The sequence below is a fragment of the Cydia strobilella genome, chromosome 6 (genome assembly GCF_947568885.1).
Source record: "Cydia strobilella chromosome 6, ilCydStro3.1, whole genome shotgun sequence".
In the NCBI taxonomy this organism is placed as follows: domain Eukaryota; kingdom Metazoa; phylum Arthropoda; class Insecta; order Lepidoptera; family Tortricidae; genus Cydia; species Cydia strobilella.
The window spans coordinates 10,438,355-10,458,411 of NC_086046.1; the positions used below are offsets into that span (position 1 = coordinate 10,438,355).

Sequence of the window (20,057 nt, forward strand, 5' to 3'; positions counted from 1 at the left end):
TACCTGTTTACAGTCTAGGAGAATATGTTTTGTTGTTTCTTCTTCTGCCATGCACGCTCTGCACATGGGGCTGTCATTTTTACCCATATTATTATTATTATTATTTATTATTTATTTACATACACACAACCATCAATTACAGGAAATCCTAATGGAAATTGACACAAAAAATAGGTACAATACATTAGCTTACAGATTACAGTAGCACAATACGTAAAGCGTAGCCCTTGTGAATTCGTTCAGAGAACAAGAGAACAAATCTAACTCGATCGCTACTCTATTAAGGGTCCGAATTGCGCGCGTAAAGGGGGCCTGGCGAAGGAGTTGCGTTCGAGCGAGCGGCTCGGCCAGCAGGCTCGGCCAGCAGGCTCGGCCGCCGCCGCCGCCACACATACTGATCTGGTACGTTCAAACGCACCAATGCCAGGATTCCAGGGTTGCACAACTTGCCCCGCACCAACTTAAATATATATGAAGCTAGCCCCAGCTCCCTTCTAACTTCTAGTTTATTGTATCCTACCATTCCTAACACGAACAACGTAGGATACTTTAACGGATAAAAAGGGTATACTCCGTATAATTTTAAATATATAAATCTAATAAATTTATTTTGGATGCGTTCCAACATTAACCTATATTTTGACTCGTGTGGACTCCAGATTGCCGCATTACCCTCACAAGACACGTATCGCGTTAATATTAGTAAACCCATGAGCCTGCCTCATTACAAACCCCAGATTTCGGAAAGCCTTCTTACATACTGAAACAATATGGTCTCGAAAGGTGAGGTCGGACTTCAGCAGCACCCCTAAGTCCTTCACTTCGCCGACGCGCTGCATCGGTGACTCTCCTAACACATATTGGTAGCAAAGTGGATTCCGGGATCTGGTGAATGAGACAATGGCGCACTTTGACACGTTGAAATTTAACCTATATGTTTGACTCCATTTGACCACTCGGTGTATGTCCTCTTGTAATTTAATACAATCAGAGCTGTCATTAACTCTGCGGACAAGGTTGAGGTCATCAGCAAAGAGTAGACAAATGGAATCTTTAACAACGTCAGGAAGGTCATTTATCATTAAAATGAACTCTAAGGGGCCCAAATTGCTCCCCTGACTTACGCCAGACCTCGTGAAATATGGTTCTGACACGTGACCAGCACAGTCCACATACTGGCGCCTGTTACTTATATAGCTGGCAAGGAAAGTAAGAGTATGTGGAGTGAAACCCGCGCTTGCCAATTTCACGAGTAAAACATCATGGTCGACGGTATCGAATGCCTTCCGGAAGTCGAAGTATGCCACATCCACCTGGTCTCCTGCATCCACTGCCGGCACTATATTGACCATGAGATGCAATAGGTTACCTGTGGTACTGCGCGCCTTCCGGAGGCCATATGCAGCTCGTGTGTGGCGGCGGGCGTAGTGTCGTAGCACCTAGGTATTTTTAGGGTACCTAGGTCTCGAAGTTGTCGTAGCCATTCGCTCCAGCGTTCGTGTAGCTGCTCTGGTATCGCCTCGTCCCAGCCTGTGCTATGTTGCCACGTGTCTTGCATGATTCGCTTGGCCGGCGTAGTGATTGGTGATATGAGGCCGAGCGGGTCGAAAATTGACATGATGACACTGAGTGCTTCTCTCTTCGTCGGAGGCCGCAGGTCGTTGATTACTTCGGGCTGCGCTCTTCTTGTATTGAGGCGAAAGCGGATGCTGTCCTCATTTGTGTTCCATAGCAGGCCGAGCGTTTTTTCTATCTCGCTCCCGCCGATAGGGACAGTATTTCCCTCTCGCTCTTCGCTGCCGACGACGTTACTTACTGCTTCTTTTTCGTTCGTGGCCCATCCTCGCAACTGGAACCCGGCTTTTTTGTGCACATAGTCGACGTCTCTTGTTACTTGTCTTGCCTCTTCTATTGTGTCGAAACTTTGTAGATAGTCGTCCATGTAGTGATTTCGCTCTATTGCTCGCGCGGCTTGCGGGTACTGTGTCGCGTGTTCTTGTGCGTTCCTATTTTTTATGTATAGGGCGGTGCACGGTGATGATGACGCGCCGAATATGACGGAAGTCATGCGGTACTCTTCTGGCTCTCCCTCGCGGCGATCGCCCCTCTATAGGAAGCGGAGGGCGTCCCGGTCTTCTTCTCTTATTTTTATCTGCATGAACATTTCTTTCAGGTCGGCTGAGACTGCGATGCTATGTTGTCGAAACTTCATGATGACGCCGGGTAGCGATTGTAGGAAATCTGGGCCCGTATGTAGCATGTCGTTGAGGCTGCGACCGTGTGAGGTGGCCGCAGCATCGTGGACCAGTCTAATCTTCGGCTTCTCTGGATTGCAGACTGCGAAGTGAGGTAAGTACCACGTTCTGTCACTCGGGGGCGTTGTCGCGCGCTCGGCGTAGTTTGAGGTAAGTAGGTTGTTGACGCGTTCGTTATATTGTTGCTTTAGGTTTGCGTCACGATCCAGCTTCCTCTCGAGCGTGTGCAGCCGCTTGAGTGCGTCGGTGCGATTGTTAGGTATTTTCTCTGTTTCGTCGCGCCACAGTAGCCCCGTCTCGAACCGGCCATTGGGTAGGCGGCGGCTCTTTTCTTCTAGTATGCGTAGAGCTTGTTGTTCGGGATCACTACGGGGTCGCCTCGGCTCGATTGATAGAGACTCGAGGGCGAAATAATTCTTCATTGTTTCTTCTATGTTCTCGGTCGGCCCGGCACGAGTGAGATGTGCGCAGCAGTAGGCGATCGGCTTCGCTTTTGTGGTGCGACAGCCGTGAAGTACCCATCCTAGTAGGGTTCTCGACGCGACGAGTTGTCCGCGCCGGCCTTTTCTTATTTCTCGTGACACGATCAGGTCCCAGTTGTCCTGGCCGATGAGTATTTGTGGGGTTGCACCGCGGTAGGTTAACTTGTGCTTGATACCCCGGAGGTGCGCGCAGCCGTCTATTTCTTCCATGCCGATCGACTGTGTGGTGAAGCAGAGGCTGCCGACGGTGTGCGCGTTCGTTATGCGTTGTTCTTGGCTGTCGTGCTTATTCTTGATGAAGACCTCGACCCTCCTGCTCTGATTGTGCTCCATCTCTTTCCCGCCTACGCCTTGCACCCACATTGGTTCAGTGGGACCGTCTAGCCCGAGTGCGTCCGCCAGTGCTGAGTCGATGATTGTCACCGTGCTGCCTTCATCTAATAGGGCGAACGTGTCTAGTGTCGCTCGCGGGCCGCGCAGTGTTACTGGCACTATCTTCAGGTAGGCGCGGCTCGTTCGTGGTTGTGCGCAGGCGACTGTGTTCACTGCCGAGGCCACTATTTCTTCCGGTTTATGTTGTTGTGGTGGCTCGACTTGCGCAGCGGCGACTGATTGCGGCGTCTTCTCGTGATGTAGTAGGCGATGATGTCTCATGGGGCAGCCCAGGTGGCCGCAGGGCTTCGCACGACACGCGAAGCGACGATGCTTGCTAGCGAGGCATCGGTAGCAAATGTTGTGTTTCTTCGCTACTTCCCAGCGCTCGTTCGTGTCAATTTTGATGAATTGTGGGCACGACGGCAGTTGGTGAGTAGCGTGTTCGCATAGTGGGCACGCTTGCTTCTCTTTTCTTGGCTTCTTAGTGTCGGCGGTAGCGGCGTACGTTCGCTCGGGCTTCTTTCTTGCGGTCCTCACTTCTTTATTCTCCGTCGTATTTTCAGGCGGAGCGTAAGGCGTGCACTTGTCGGCTTCGTTGTTTAGAAAGTCGGCAATCTGCTTAAGCTCGGGCGTATCTTCTCTCGTGGCCGCGTAGTCGTACCACTTGCTTCGAAGTATAGGCGTGAGTTTATCGACCATCGACCGCAGTAGCTCTGGATTGTAGAGGTACTGAGGCTTCTTCAATATCTCGATAGTCGTGACAGTGTTGGCGATCTTGCTGGCGAATATGCACAGGTCGCGCGGGCTGTCGGTGAGTCGCGGCAGTCCCTTCATCTTCTCCAGTTCGTTGACGAGTAATGCGTCTGGCCTTCCGTATCTTCTTTCTAGTGCTTTAATGATGTCCTCGGGGTGCGGCCGGCTGATGAGGAGGGCGCTAACGGCTTCCAAGGCTACTCCCTTGAGGCTTTTTCTTATACGGGCGACGTTTTCACTTGCGGCGAAACTGGGGGCGGACTCGTTGTACGCGGCTTTAAATTGTAGCCACTCGTTGCATAGGCCACTGAATGTCGGCAGGTCTGGTATGTATTTTCTGTAGGACTTGCCGGCTTGGATGGCTTCTGTTAGGGCGGCGGTCAGCGATGACACGTCCATGGCGTGGGCGGCTCGACGGGCCTCCGGCCGCGCGTGTTTTCTAGTGGCGCGCGGGGCCGGCACGTGTGCTTCTTCATGGACGGGCTCTTCTTCTATCGCTGTTGGTTGTTCTGGGCGGCGGTTGAACCAATCGGCAATGCGTTGTGGAGCAAGGTCCTCTTCCTCTTCAGACTCTTCTCTTGACGAGACGAGGTCGAGTCTTTGTTGTCTGATTCTTGCTAGTTCTGTTTCGTCTTGTACGCGCTTCAGCTCCAACTCGGCTAACTTCTCCTTGGCCTCTAACTCCGCGAGGAGTCTCTTGCTGGAGGCCTTGGATCGGTGTGACCGAGCGGGCTTAGCGGGAACTGGCGGCGGTGGCATTAACTCGACGGAATCACGCCCGACGAGTGTGGCGACGGTGCTATCTTGCTAGCTTGTTATCTTGAGATCTATCGTAGGGGGGTGGACTGTATAGGGTGTGGCATAGGCGGCAAGGATGGAGTAAAACAACTGGAACTCTTCTTCAATCAGATGCTGGAGGGTCGAGGTCGGAGAGGTCTTCTTTTCTTCTTTTGGAGAGGTGTTGCTTGCTTGGCTGCTCGATTCGTAATGGCTTCCTATGGCCGGCGCACCGCCTTTTATTCCCTCCATATTTAAAGACCTCGTCCCCCGCGCCGCACCGGAGCGGGCGTCTGCGCTTCGCGCATGCGCAGACCTCTCTTTCCTCGACTCTCCTACGTTTCTGTTTATTTATTATTAAAGTTATGTTATATATTAACAAATTACATGTTTTATTTATTTATCCTACCTATCTTATTAGATTCTAGTCTATTATCACAATTTCTTATTAGAACAAGGTAGCGTATACTTTTGCCCTATTTTCTTATACAGATCTACGTAATGAAACACAATGGGGAAAATTCTTTATTCTTTATAAGCCTATCTTAATTAAATTATATTGCAATCCTAACTTTACCTAATTGGAATTATCTTATTGGATTCCTTTAAGAGGTACAAAGTATGCTACTCATACTTTGTCCTGTTATAAAAACATACTAAATACATTTTATTTCTATACGGTGCGCGACTTTAAATTATTACATGTTAAAATGACTCTTAAGTTACAAAATACTATGCGCGTCGTGTACAGCAGTAATATCAGTCTATAGGTACTTAATAAACTTTCCAACGCCATCTCACATAACTACGAGTATGATTTCGTGTGAGAAAACATCTGTCGATCTTACAAACAGGCCAATTCGCTTTGATAAGCACACATTTTAAACCAAGTAAGAATTGATTAATCAACACAACAATAATATTTCAAGAAACCATTATATTTCTTTAACATTATTAAAATAATAATAATAATCAACAAACAAATAAACCTACCTCTTCATAATTACAGCAGATAGGTAAATAAAAATATTTATAATTATTTATTCATAAAGAGATCAGTTACCTACTTAAGTGTGCAATATTAGACGCTTAGATTGTAATTTGCGGTTATGTAAAAAAAAAAACACCACTATATACGTCTGTTAGAGAAATTTAATCAAGCATTGTGGTGACACGTATAAAGTTTGAGCATTCCTGAGAATTTAAGATCGGATGATTTGCATCCGATCTTTTACCACTTCGGGTAAGACCGGATCTTGGCCTACAGGCATCGTAACAGAATTCCAAATATACAGATTTGTCACAAATGTAATAAAAATAACATGCAATCTGTAAAAGAAACAAATAACGCTTAAACTTACCAGTTATTCCAAAAAAACTAGCGGAGGGTATATCCGGATGCAAAATAAAAACACATTTTTTGAACTTTTCTACTTAACGGCACAAAACACGCGTCTAGTCTGTCAGAGCAACAAGTGCGGACTGAAGAGGGGTGCGGAACAAAATGGCGCATCGCATCACCTTGCCAGCATTAAAAAAATACCCCACAATAGGCGGAAATTTTAATCATACCATCTTACCCGATGTCCGTAACTTTGCCGAACTCACCTTATGTCTGCGGGCACTTTGTTATAAAAAGCTTAAAGTCCAAAATTACAGCGGTCTCGGCCCCGAGTACATTTTCATGCCATTTGGGGTCGAAACCCTTGACAACTTTTTAAAGAGCTTTCGAAAAGACTGGTCGACTTCACTGGTGACCGAACCGCTGGCAGCTTTTCCCCCACAACGTATTAGCATCGCAATACGGCGGGGAAATGATGCCAGCATCCTCGGCACCATGCCAAAGGGGCCAAATTTCTTAGTCATATTTTAATTTGATTTAGTATTAGTTTTTAGTTTTTTTTTATGTACCATATTATATTGTAGTTCATAATGTATTGTATGTTTATTGCAATAAATAACATACTGTACTAGGGAATGTCAACCGGTTTTTAATTGTATGGAAAAACCGGTTAATAGCCTGTTATTAACCGAAAGGCCATGCCAGGATAAGCTAAGTGAGTCTGCCCCCAGCGAGTTTTGGCTTGTAATTTTTTTTATTGATTTTTCTTCCTATTAGTATCGAGTATGCCAAATTTCAGATCCCCAAACTTTATAGTTAAATAAAATTAAAAAAAAGAAATATGATCTTTCTTCAATTTTTTTTCTAGCCAGCCGATTTTGACGTGCTTCACGTGTATAATATATTTTTTTAAGTATTATTACGCCAGCGACACCTCCAGATTTTTCAACAAAGTAGGCCTCTTTAATAAGCTATCAAATGAATCTAATTACTTTATTTTATCTGTGGTATAACAAGGTGTTTTTTTTATTGAATACATCACTATACATTTACTCGCATACCCGCTCGTTAAAACCAAAGATAGATATAACTCCGTAATAGATGGATACAGTGTTAGGAAAAAACGCGCCTCGAAAATCACAAAAATTTGATCTCGATCAGATGGCGCCACTAGTTTTGGCCTACTCTCGTATAGAGGGCGTTGACGGTTTCGTTTGTTATTTATAATTTTAACGCATATCCGTTAAAGAACATGGGTCAAAATCATATAAAAATAATTAATGCAAATAAAAAAAATCATTTATCCATATTTAAATACATTTTAACGTATTTTTATACATCTTCATTTTCAGTTTTAAAGTATGTCGATAGATGGCAGTGAATTTACAGTGGTTACAAAATGTACTATAACAGTACCGCTCTATCTTATTATATCCTCTTTGTTAAAACTAATCGCTTAGAAACTCTTTAGAGAATCGTGCACGTTCGTCGTGAACACTGGCCACTGATAAAAATAAAATTAACAATTAAAAATGTGAATATGAATTAATAACTAACAACAAATTGATTTTCAAAATGATTTTGTTGTTAGTTATTAATTAAGACTTGCGATATCGAAATTTTATTTGAAAAACCGGCACAGAAAAAACATTCACTTTTTTTTTATCAGTGGCCAGTCGTTCATGTTCATGACGAACGTGCAACATTCTCTAAACAGTTTGTAAGCGATTAGTTTTAACGAGCGGGTATGCGAGTAAATGTATAGTGATGTATTGAATAAAAAAAACACCTTGTTATACCACAGATAAAATAAAGTAATAATTATTAAAGAGGCCTACTTTGTTGAAAAATCTGGAGGTGTCGCTGGCGTAATAATACTTAAAAAATATTAAAAAATATTTATAATTTATTTTTAAGTTTTTGTATGGCAATATATCACAAAATTAATATCATGTAATGGGGAAGGCGGCTGAAAGCTAATTGTAGATGGCGCCACTAGAGTTTGAGACAACTCAACCAACTCGTTGTATGAAATTTATAACTGAAAAGAAATATTTGTATTTAATAAACCAATGTTTAATAAAACTTCATAATTAAACTCTCTATATAAGTATTAAACTTTGTATCTGAGGCCAAGAAACTGTCGGATAAAGTTTCAAAGCCATTCAAATAAAGAAGTTTTGTTTTGACAAGTAGCACAATCGGATTAAGTTTCACCTCGAAATCCTTCCAAAGAGATGAAATTTGGTATGTATGTTAATTAAAGGTCTCTTTTTTATGTCCACACTATTTGACATTTGGGGACCTCGAGGAATCGCAGCCATCTTGGAAAATGTGTACCATCCTGGAGAAATTTGCGTTTTACTCTAAATATACGTTCTCTATGAAAATATGGTGTAAGGCAACATTAAAGCTTATTAAATTCTACACAAAAAAGTCCTAGATAACTTTGCGGAAAAAATACATCTTGTTATAGAAAATAATAGCTGAATCCAGATTTAGCTCTTATACCCTTTCAGGGGATATACTCTTAATATGAAACTTGGAGAAATATGAATTCCACCTTTGTCTATACATTTGTACACGTTCTACTCCAATGTCAACATTTTACTCGACTGCGACTTAAACAGAAAGTAGGGTTATAGGTTTAAATACTGAAAATCAGTACACCCTGTAGCTCAGGATACTGGACGGATTTTTTAAAATGACATATCGGTAGATTCCTCTTGCCCTTCGCAACCTGCTTTCACCTGTTTTATTAAAGAAAAATTAATACAGCCGCCTTGAGAGGACGCCGAACAGTAAATCATATTTTTACTTCTAGCGCCTAAACTATTGAGTGGATTTCAATAAAATAGACATCAGTAGATCCATAATTAGTACACGAGTGCTATGCAATACAAATTTACTAAAATAAATGGAGAAAAATGTGTAAAACTTAAAAATGTGACTACAAAAACAGATTTTAGGTCTTAAATAATATATATTATATTTCTAGAAGAAAGCTCCGTTTTAGGGACATGGTGCTTTATACCTTTTTTGTGTACAACCTAATAAGCTTTTGTTTCGCTATACACAGTATTCACATTAAACCCAGATATTCCGAGAAAAAAAGAAAAACCAAAAAAGACTTATACTTTTCAAGATGGCGTTTGATCCGCGTGGTCCCCGAAGCTCCAATTTTATGACACGCAAACAGGGATCCCTCAAATTGTAGGTGTCCAATTTCATTACTGTCACTATTGTTTAAACCCCATTTAAGACCTAAAATCTGTTTTTGCAGTCACATTTTTAAGTCCTAAACATTTTTCCTCCATTTATTTTAGAAAATTTGTATTGCATAGCACTCGTGTACCAATTATGGATCTACTGATGTCTATTTTATTGACATCCACTCAATAGTTTAGGTGCTAGAAGTAAAAATATGATTTACTATTCGGCGTCCTCTCAAGGCGGCTGTATTAATTTTTCTTTAATAAAACAGGTGTAAACAGGTTGTGAAGGGCAAGAGGAATCTACCGATATGTCATTTTAAAAAATCCGTCCAATATCCTGAGCTACAGGGTGTACTAATTTTCAGTATTTAAACCCATAACCCTACTTTCTGTTTAAGTCGCAGTAGAGTAAAATGTTGATATTGGAGTAGAACGTGTACAAATGTATAGACAAAAGTGGAATTCATATTCCTCCAAGTTTCATATTAAGAGAATATCCCCTGAAAGGGTATAAGCTCTAAATCTGGATTCAGCTATTATTTTCTATAACAAGATGTATTTTTTCCGTAAAGTTATCTAGGACTTTTTTGTGTAGAATTTAATAAGCTTTAATGTTGCCTTACACCATATTTTCATAGAGAACGTATATTTAGAGTAAAACGCAAATTTCTCCAGGATGGTACACATTTTCCAAGATGGCTGCGATTCCTCGAGGTCCCCAAATGTCAAACTGTGTGGACATGAAAAAGAGACCTTTAATTAACATACATACCAAATTTCATATCTTTGGAAGGATTTCGAGGTGAGACTTAATCCGATTGTGCTAAAGAGCATGTAGGTTATTTTCATGTACGTAATAATCGTCTGTTTAACGTTTAACGCGATAAAATGGATCCTCATGAAAAATATGGACGTCTGACTGTAACACAGTTAAAAGCACTTTTACGGGAACGCGAGGCATCCGTAAATGGGAAAAAACCGGCCAAGTGTGAGTCGGACTCGTGCACCGAGGGTTCCGTACTTTTTAGTATTTGTTGTTATAGCGGCAACAGAAATACATCATCTGTGAAAATTTCAACTGTCTAGCTATCACGGTTCATGAGATACGGCCTGACAGACGGACAGCGGAGTCTTAGAAATAGAGTCCCGTTTTTACCCTTTGGGTAAAGTAAAGAACCCTTAAAAAGACCTCACAGAAAGGTTAAGTATAATATTTGGCTATGTACTGTTTTCACTCTGAAAATATTATGCTTAAAATATCAAGGAAAATGTACAATATCAACATTTAAAATTATTAATTTACTGTTTATTTCATTTCAGGTTAATATATTACGATCCAAATAAAAAGTGTTTTGTTTATTTTCTGTCAAGCGACGCCACAGCCCAAACTAATCTTTTTTTTTATTCAAAGAAAAAATGTGGGGCCAAACTAATGTCATGTCACAAACTCTAGTGGCGCCACCTAGTAGCAAAGTTTGGCAGCCGCCTTCCCCATTTTCCTTACTACATGCACAATATACGTGACGCACGTCAAAATCGGCTGGCTAGAAAAAAAAATATTGAAGAAAGATCATATTTCTTATTTTTTAATTTATTATTTAATTATAAAGTTTGGGGAGCTGAAATTTGGCATACTCGATACTAATAGGAAGACGAATCAATAAAAAAAATTACAAGCCAAAACTCGCTGGGGGCAGACTCACCTAAGCTTATCCTGGCATGGCCTTTCAAGCAAACAAAAATCAGTTTACATTCCCATATAACCATTCCGGTCGCAGAATCATCAAAGTAGTAACTAAATGTCAGATGTGTCGAAACGGTGTCGTAACCGTTACTACACTTTGCGACTGTGTTCAGTTTTGGTAACTTAGTGTGGTCGCCGTGTGCACACAATGTGGCCAGAATTGTTTCAGTAACTAAGTGTCGTCGCCGTGTGTACACTTTTCGGTAACAAGGTGTCGACACATTGTGTACACTTTGCGTTCAGTTTGTGACCAAATCTCTACACAATGTGTCGTAACGGTTACTGAAATGTTTCGAAACATTGTGACCGCAAATGACAATATAAAATACCTATTGGAAACGAAGGTTTGTCAAACTGTCCATTAATAGCAGTGTTGCCAGATCGTCCCAAATAGGACGATTTTCCGTCCTTTTTAATGCCACACCGTCCCTTTGTCGTCCCTTCCGAACTACCGTCCCTTTTGGGCATCGAGCGTCCAGTATAAAAGATTTAATGCCATGTTGTCAATGATTGACGTTATGAAGTTCGGGTCTCTACCTTCTCTTAGCGCCTATCCTTTTGAAGGCATGCTTTACAGTATTAAAAACCTGTTACGAAAAGGGAACCAACCATTGGCGCAAGTAGCGAATCGCATACAAGAACTGTCGAAATTGAATATAGAGACTACTTGCAACAAATCAGATCCCGCCCTCAAAAACGAAATTTTACTGGAAACTGGTGAAAAAGTTTTTAAGACAGTCAGAATTAGTAAAAAATACTCGATATCTAAAAATAATAAGTTAATTTTTAACAAGCAGGAACGTCTACGATCGATGCTATTAAGCTTAGAATAAATTTAAAAGTGGAAAAATTACTGCCTTGGGTGAGACTTGAACTCACGGCCTCTGGATAGTGCAGCATAACGCTTTAGGAGAAACCTTTTTTTCTTTACAAGTGAGTTCTTTCATTTGCTTTGACAACTGCCAAAAGAATGAAAAAAAGATGAAGGTGTGAAAACTGTCAATGTGAGAAGGAATTGGATGTGATGGTGAAAAAGTAATTGATCTTTTCACAAAATAAAAGTAATTCTGCCATTTCTGCCCATCTATAACAAGTACCGGGTTTATCCAGGATCACGGAAGTTTTTTTAACGTGAATAACCGACCCTTTAGAAATAAGGAGAACCGCTTTTTGTCGCGGGTAAGTCCGTTCCATATTCTATTTAATTATTTTATTGGTTTTCATTTCATCACTTTATTATAGCGTGGCCCTTCTCTTCGTCCGCAGTTTTTCATTTTATTTGGAGAACATATTGCTCCTACTTTTTCTGGACACGGATCACGGCGCACGCCATACCACAGTGTCCGGCATAGATCCCTGGTTGCGGCTCCGACATCCGCCTGACCGGAACCGGTATAGGCCTGGGCCTGTTTCTCCAAGCAGCTCACTCTCCTCTCTCAAGGGAAGTACCTATTTCCTACCTACCAATTTTAGGCAATCTACTCAACGTCTTCCTTTTTATATCTTTTATAATTTAAACCACTGTTAAATATTTATTACTCGCAGCCTTCACTCCTGGCTGATCCCCACTGGTACCAGTAGGCTTTAGCCATTTTTTATTTAATAAGATTGATTTCCGTGGCATTTTTATAAAATTGATTTCCGTGGCATTTTATTTAATAAGGTTGATTTCCGTGGCTTGTAAATATCAATATATATATCTTGTGGCATTTATATTTTTTCTTTATTCCCAAAATTGCTACAATAGATACTCCAGCGCTCTGCCGAGGCATCCAGAGGCCGTGAGTTCAAGTCTCACCCAAGGCAGTAATTTTTCCACTTTTAAATTTATTCTAAGCTTAAAAACAATAAGGACAAGTGGTTTCTAACTACTGACAAAAATTTAATAGAAATGCAATACGCTACTTGTGTAGAAGGAAAAATAAAAGTCTTCGGCGGGAATATAAAAAACAAATATATTTTTTTTGAGTTGCCATTTAAATCATCAAACATAAACATATATGCCACAGCGCTCATTTATGAAAATGAAGAATTGAGAGAATATAATTTAGACGACATTAAATGCAAAGTTTTTGCTATGGATTGCAATACCGAAATGGTATTCTTTCCAATATTATCAACGCTTCGATAAATAAACATTAATTATTAACATTCTCTAAGCATACTTTTTTTAACCCTTATCTTGGCAAGGCTCAAAATATTTTAAAGTTTAATATTTGTTCAGTGGTTGACCATACTAAACTATTATAAAATAACAAGAAAAAAACCAGGGTTTTCCACTTTACGAGTTTTCGCCCGGGAGGCTATTGGTCATTAAAATCGGTTCGTGGCTCGCAGTCTATACCTATATATTATATCACAACCATACGTTTGTACTTATTTAATACTTATTTAAAACTTAAACTACTAAAACGAATTGCTGAGATCATTATACAGGATAATTAAAAATTAACGACTTAATTATATTAGGTATTCTAGTGAGATCCTCATAGATAAAGAAAACATATTTAAAAAAATGCAAGAAATGTCACGGAACGCTCACTTTTTGTATGTACTTTATATGTAACAATGTGTGAAAAATAAAAACTTTTATAAAAAATAACTTCCGGACACAATTTAAGAATCACCAATATAGTACCATGTTTTGTATGAAAAAAAAAAGCTTTAAATGATCTAGAATGATTTCAAGAACAATATACTAGAAATTGATTTCGTCTAACTTACACTACTTCAGTCATAATAATAAAAAAATTGTCTGTAAAAGGTAGAGTACAGGATATGTGTAATACAAAATTACTATTTTTAGCAGTCCAAACTTTACGAAGTTTACAAATAAATATGAGCGACAAAATCAGTGCATTACGCGCGCTAAACGTCCATCTGAAAAAAAAAACATTACTAATTTAGAGTCTGTTTTCAAAAAATTGATCTGTAAAACTGCAAGATGAGAAGACGTGCTAATAGAAACCAGTACTTGTTATTTCTATTAAGTACGTATCAAAAGGTGTACAATTTCTGCGACTTATTCTAACAATTTTACATTTTTGCGACTAAAATCGATAACAGGCTCTTACTAAACTAAAACGACTTGCTGAGATCATTATAAATAATAATTAAAAATTGACGACTTAATTATATTAGGTATTCCACTTTACGGGTTTTCGCCCGGGAGGCTATTGGTCATTAAAATCGGTTCGTGGCTCGCAGTCTATATATTATATCACAACCATACGTTTGTACTTATTTAATACTTATTTAAAACTTAAACTACTAAAACGAATTACTGAGATCATTATACAGGATAATTAAAAATTAACGACTTAATTATATTAGGTATTCTAGTGAGATCCTCATAGATAAAGAATACATATTTAGAAAATGCAAGAAATGTCACGGAACGCTCACTTTTTGTATGTACTTTATATGTAACAATATGTGAAAAATAAACTTTTATGCCAAAAAAACTTCTGGACACAATTCAAGAATCACCAATATAGTACCATGTTTTGTATGAAAAAAAGAAGAGCGTAATTACCTTTTGTATTGTTTTTGAGCTCCCAATATCCCCGATATGATATAATGAGGGTAGACAGAGCGCAGTCTACACAACTTTGCACCCACCCGCTATCTTCAGTCACCCGTGAATAAGATGCATGTAACTGCGTCGAAATATCGGGAGCTCAAAAACAATACAAAAGGTAATCACGGTCTATATAGGTAGTGAAACTAGCCGTGAATCATTCAAAACTCTTATAAAAACTTTTATGACAAAAACAAAAAATGGACACAATTTAAGAATAACCCGATTGCGTCGAGGAATCATTTGTATTTTTGTTTGTTTTATTTCCTTCTTGCTTCTTTTCTTTGTCATTTGTATTCTGTAGCAATTGGTTAGATCTGAAAATAAAGATAACTTGCGGTCACGTTGGGCAAAAAACTATGTTTAGTTTGTTTTTCTCAGGGCAAAAGGAACAGTATGCAAAATAGTAAGGCACAGAAATACCAAAACAAAGTCACAAATTTTTACGCAAATAAATCGTACTTTTTTGGTCTGTCACTATTATTTCTACGCCATTATAGCATATTTTTGAACCGCTCATACGAAAAGTACGTAAAATCGTACTAAAATGTGCGGTTTAGCCAAAAAGTACGATTTTAGTACGGTTTTGGGCGGGGTACGTTTTAAGTACATATGCTATTCAAAAAGTACGTAAATAAGAGGTACGATCTGGCAACACTGATCTGAAAACAAATGAGTACAAGGAGCCATTTTGCAAATCCAGTAACTTTGTTACTACTTTTGACATATGTCTACACAGTGTCTACACAGAGTCTACACAGAGTCGTAACATTGCGACTACTTTGTGACTGGAATTTTTCTCAGCCTTAAACCATATTTTTACATCATAAGTACCAAGTTTAGTAATATGTAAAGCGTTATTTTTATTATTTAGGTATAGTATATGCATCGGAGCACTAAAATTGCATCAAATAATGTAGTTATGAACACATGCACTGAGAAGTAAATAATTTCATTTCTGGCTAAACTAAAATAATGAGGTGGCGCGTTGATAAAATTACACCTAGTTAATCAAATCACTCGAGCAGTTTAATTTCCCATAGTATTTAAAGCCATAATGTAATATAAATGCAAACAATAAATACTTACGTCTTGTAAATCCTTCTTAGCGATGGCGTTTGTCACTTGTTTATTTTTATTTAAGTATATTTCCATCTGACAGTTCCCATTTGAAACGAACAAAATGAACGAATGATTTTGGGATAACTAGTCGCAAACTGGTAACAATGTGTGCACACGGCGACGACACTTTGTGACTGAAATGTGTCTGTGTCGAGCCTTCCCCATTTCGGTAACGGCGACGTAACGGCGACCACACTGCGACCGTTTTGTGACCGGAAAAGACGGTGTCGACGCAAGATGTGTCTACACCGTGTCGTAACGGCGACCGAAAATGGTTGTTAGGGTTCCCTACTATGCATGCAAAATTGTTTATGGAATAGTTACAGTACTATATTGAACACTTAGAGCTAAGCAAGTACTTACTAATATATTTTGTTCACAGGGTTGGTACATAGTAACTTATGCACTTGGTATCTACCATTTAAATTTATTCATTGCATTCCTTACACCGAAGATTGATCCAGCTATGGATTTTGATAGTAAGTAAATAAATATAATACATATAAATAAAGGAACTATAGATATACATTCCCATGTAGACTTGTAGAGTTGTGTCTAAGTATTATTAGTAATTTGGATATAAATAAAAATATTCTTTGTCATATAATTATCTTTACAAGGCTTATCAGTCGTATATGGTATTATTTCCTGCCTGTGACTGGTGTATTGACCAATATGTGTTTTATGTTATGTATGTTCCTATGGAGGTTAATAAAGACTAACTGATAGAGCTATCCATAAGTAGCAATAAACCCCATCATATTTATTTCATTAATAAATGCATACACAGATAATAAAATTAAATGTTTCTTGAACTAAATTTGCCAATCAATATCTTCATTTTGATTGAAAGAATGAAAAAAATAGATACAAGTATATTAAAACTAATTCAAACCCATAAAAAAACTAATAAATGATTTTCAGGTGATTATGATAATGGGCCAGCACTTCCAACGCGATCTAGCGAGGAGTTCAGACCATTCATCAGGAGATTGCCTGAATTCAAATTCTGGCTGTCGGTCACAAAGAGTACAATAATTGGCTTCTGTTGCACTTTCATTGATGCTTTCAATGTTCCAGTATTCTGGCCTATTTTAGTTATGTATTTTATTACCCTATTTTGTATTACTATGAAGAGGCAAATTAAGGTAAGCTATTTTTATTTTTACACTTTTAAACTATATTTTAAGAGCTCATCAACGTGCTCACTAGCGCCACTGGTAAATAATTGTGATTATTTAAATTTAACGATAGATATTTAAAAAAGGGGGCCGCTATGAACTGTATTTTGTATTGAAGTACCTTTTGAATACATTGGAATAGTTTTTATGTTGCTGGATTCGTCAATCTATGCGTCCAAAGTTAAAACTGCCGTTTTTGTTTTGAGTTCATAGACGAATCCAGCAACATAAAAACTAGTTTGATGTATTTAAAAGGTGCTTAAATACAAAATAGCGGCCCCCCTTTTTTTAAATATCTATCGTTAAATTTAAATAATCATAATTATTTAGCAGTAGCGCTAGTGAGCACGTTGACGGGCTCTTAATTTCTATATTTCACTTGTGTTTAATTTACATCACCATTAAACTAGACTGGTATTGCAGTAGAAACATTGTAAATATCATATTTTTTAAATTCCACATACTTAGTCAAATTTGGTCGTGAGATTCGTTCAAACAGATATAAATTTAACTAAATCGCAAAGCCTCTGTTAAGGCTCCGAGACAATACTTGTAATAATAAGAAAAAAACCAGCTCTTCTATAGGTATATCTTTACCACAGTGATGAACTGATGAACGATTTTTTTAATTTGGGGCACGGTCAAATATTTCGCTTCCCAAAAGGGTTCCGTCACCAAAAAAGTTTGAGAACCGCTGAACTAGATTATTTTATTCGTAGAAAATTATAAACTTGGGGGGTGGGGTGACCTCCAACCAGAGTTTGAACTTATCCTATGCAAAATTGGACCACCCCATACCTATTTAGCTATACATTTGTAACGTTACATAGCTAAAGGGTCCTTATGCTCGATATGGAGTGAAGCATGGATCCTAAATCTACGTTATACAAAAAACCGGCCAAATGCTAGTCGGACTCGCGCACGAAGGGTTTCGTACTATTACGCAAAAAACGGCAAAAAAATCACGTTGTATGGGAGCTCCACTTAAATATTTATTTTATTCTGTTTTTAGTATTTGTTGTTATAGCGGCAACAGAAATACATCATCTGTGAAAATTTCAACTGTCTAGCTATCATGGTTGATGGATGAGATACAGCCTGGTGACAGACGGACAGACAGACAGACAGCGGAGTCTTAGTAATAGGGTCCCGTTTTTACCCTTTGGGTACGGAACCCTAAAAATCATGACCTTAAGTACCATATTTTTCGTTAATCATCAAACGTACACAATTGCTAAAACCGCGTTTTTGAGAAAAAGTTAAAAGTTTGAAACACATTTTAGCTATGTTCCCTTTGCAAGTTACATAGATAATGATTGATTATGTGTATCTTAAGGTGTTTTTCTTTGAAATACACTAATATTTATTTCAATGTCACTTACAGAATATTCACAACGACGGGACTTAATCGCGTAAAATAAGTTCTAAATTTACCTCCGACGTTTTGAGGACCGCGTTGTTCCCCGTGGTCTCGGAGAAGACAATAAATAAAAACTTTTATAAAAAAAAGATAAACCGACTTCAAAAAGGATGAAATAAAATATATCCTTTTTAGGGTTCCGTGTTTAAGTATATGCGTTACAAACTGATATGTGTTAAGAGCGTGACGCATGAATGAAAAACATAATCATGTTTAACTGTAAATCGTATACTTTATTAAATAATCAGAATTTTCCTTGAGTCCGTCTGGGAAATCATTCCTGTCACTAAATCCATTCTCCGCCCCGCCACTGACCCAATCCCTCAAACCCCCCGATCACTCAACCTCCACCCCTGATCACTGAACCCCTCGACCCTAATCCACCAACCCTTCAACCGCCATTCCCCGACCCCTAACCCCAGGCCCCTTAACTCCTAACCCCCAATCCCTTAACTCCCAAACACTAATACCCTCTACCTTCACCTCTCAGTCTCTTTGGTTGTTTCCAACACTACCTACATCAAAAATCATAATACACATACGAGGGAAGTTATCAGTAGCCTTACCACGAGTTTGACATTGATATATTCGCTATCGTGTGCGTAACTTATTGTTTATGCATCTCGCTCGTACTGGCATATTAGTGTACAAAGTAAGTTACGAAGAATATTTAGTGTCAAACTCGTGGTTAGGCTACAGTTGCACTACATCAAATTGGTGGTTTTGGGGAGGAAATGCTTGAGTTACTTTAGAAAACACCGAAATTACCATACACGTGCCTTTGAAAATTGAGGAGTTCCCTCAATTCCTCACGGATTCCATCATCAGATCAAAACCAAAAATATTACGAAAACACCTTGGAGAGGTAACTTCTTTCCAACAGAAAAAGAATAACTCAAATCGGATCATGGGTTGGGAGTAATCGCTGAAATCATTATCATCACAACAATCATCATCATCAGCTCCACTATCTAATTGGTGGTTTTCGAGAAAAAATGCTCAAGTTGCTTAAGAAAACGACCAAATCACCATACATGTGCCTTTAAAAATTGAGGAGTTCCCTCAATTCCTCATGGATTCCATCATCAGAACAGCACCAGATTAATGTGGGACCACCTTGGAGGTAGTTCCTTTCAAACAAAAAAAGAATTGTTCAAGTCGGACCACGGGTCTCGGAGTAATCGCTGAACATCCTACATTAAAAAAATCATTATCACTATCTTCAAGACAATCATCATCATCAGGTCCACTTTATCAAATTGGTCGTTTTCAAGAGAAAATGCTCAAGTTGCTTATGAAAACACCCAAATCACCATACATGTGCCTTTAAAAATTGAGGAGTTCCCTCAATTCCTCAGGGATCCCATCATCAGATCAGAACCAGATTAATATGGGACCAACTTGGAAGTAGCTCCTTTCGAACAAAAAAAGAATTACTCAAATCGGACCACGGGTCTCGGAATAATCGGTGAACATACATATAGGTATATATAAAAAAAAATAGCCACAACCGAATACAGAACCTCCTCCTTCTATGAAATTGCAGTCGGTTAAAAATTAGTAAAAATCTTGGAAGTTTAAATCAGTGTGTCACTTACAGAGTATGAAAAATTAGGCTGATTGCAAGCAAGTCGCCGAGACTATGAAATTATGAAAAAAATCTTTGTGTGGATTATTTTTCAATATTTTGCTATCTTTAACATATTATGTGGTTGAATATATTTTAATTAACAAGTTAGAAATAAAAACCGGACAAGTACGAGTCGGACTCGCCCACCGAGGGTTCCGTACTTTTTAGTATTTGTTGTTGT

At 38.9% G+C, this 20,057-nt stretch overlaps 1 protein-coding gene across 1 annotated transcript in view; it reads left to right on the forward strand.

Moving 5' to 3' along the window:
- The window catches only part of LOC134742078 (protein RER1), a 30,416-nt gene that overhangs the window by 7,486 nt on the left and 2,873 nt on the right, over window positions 1–20,057 (forward strand). Inside the window, exons 3-4 of the mRNA XM_063675010.1 lie at window positions 16,028–16,124; window positions 16,570–16,793. Of these exons, the coding sequence (XP_063531080.1) occupies window positions 16,028–16,124; window positions 16,570–16,793 (321 nt within the window). The remainder of the gene's footprint in view (window positions 1–16,027; window positions 16,125–16,569; window positions 16,794–20,057) is intronic.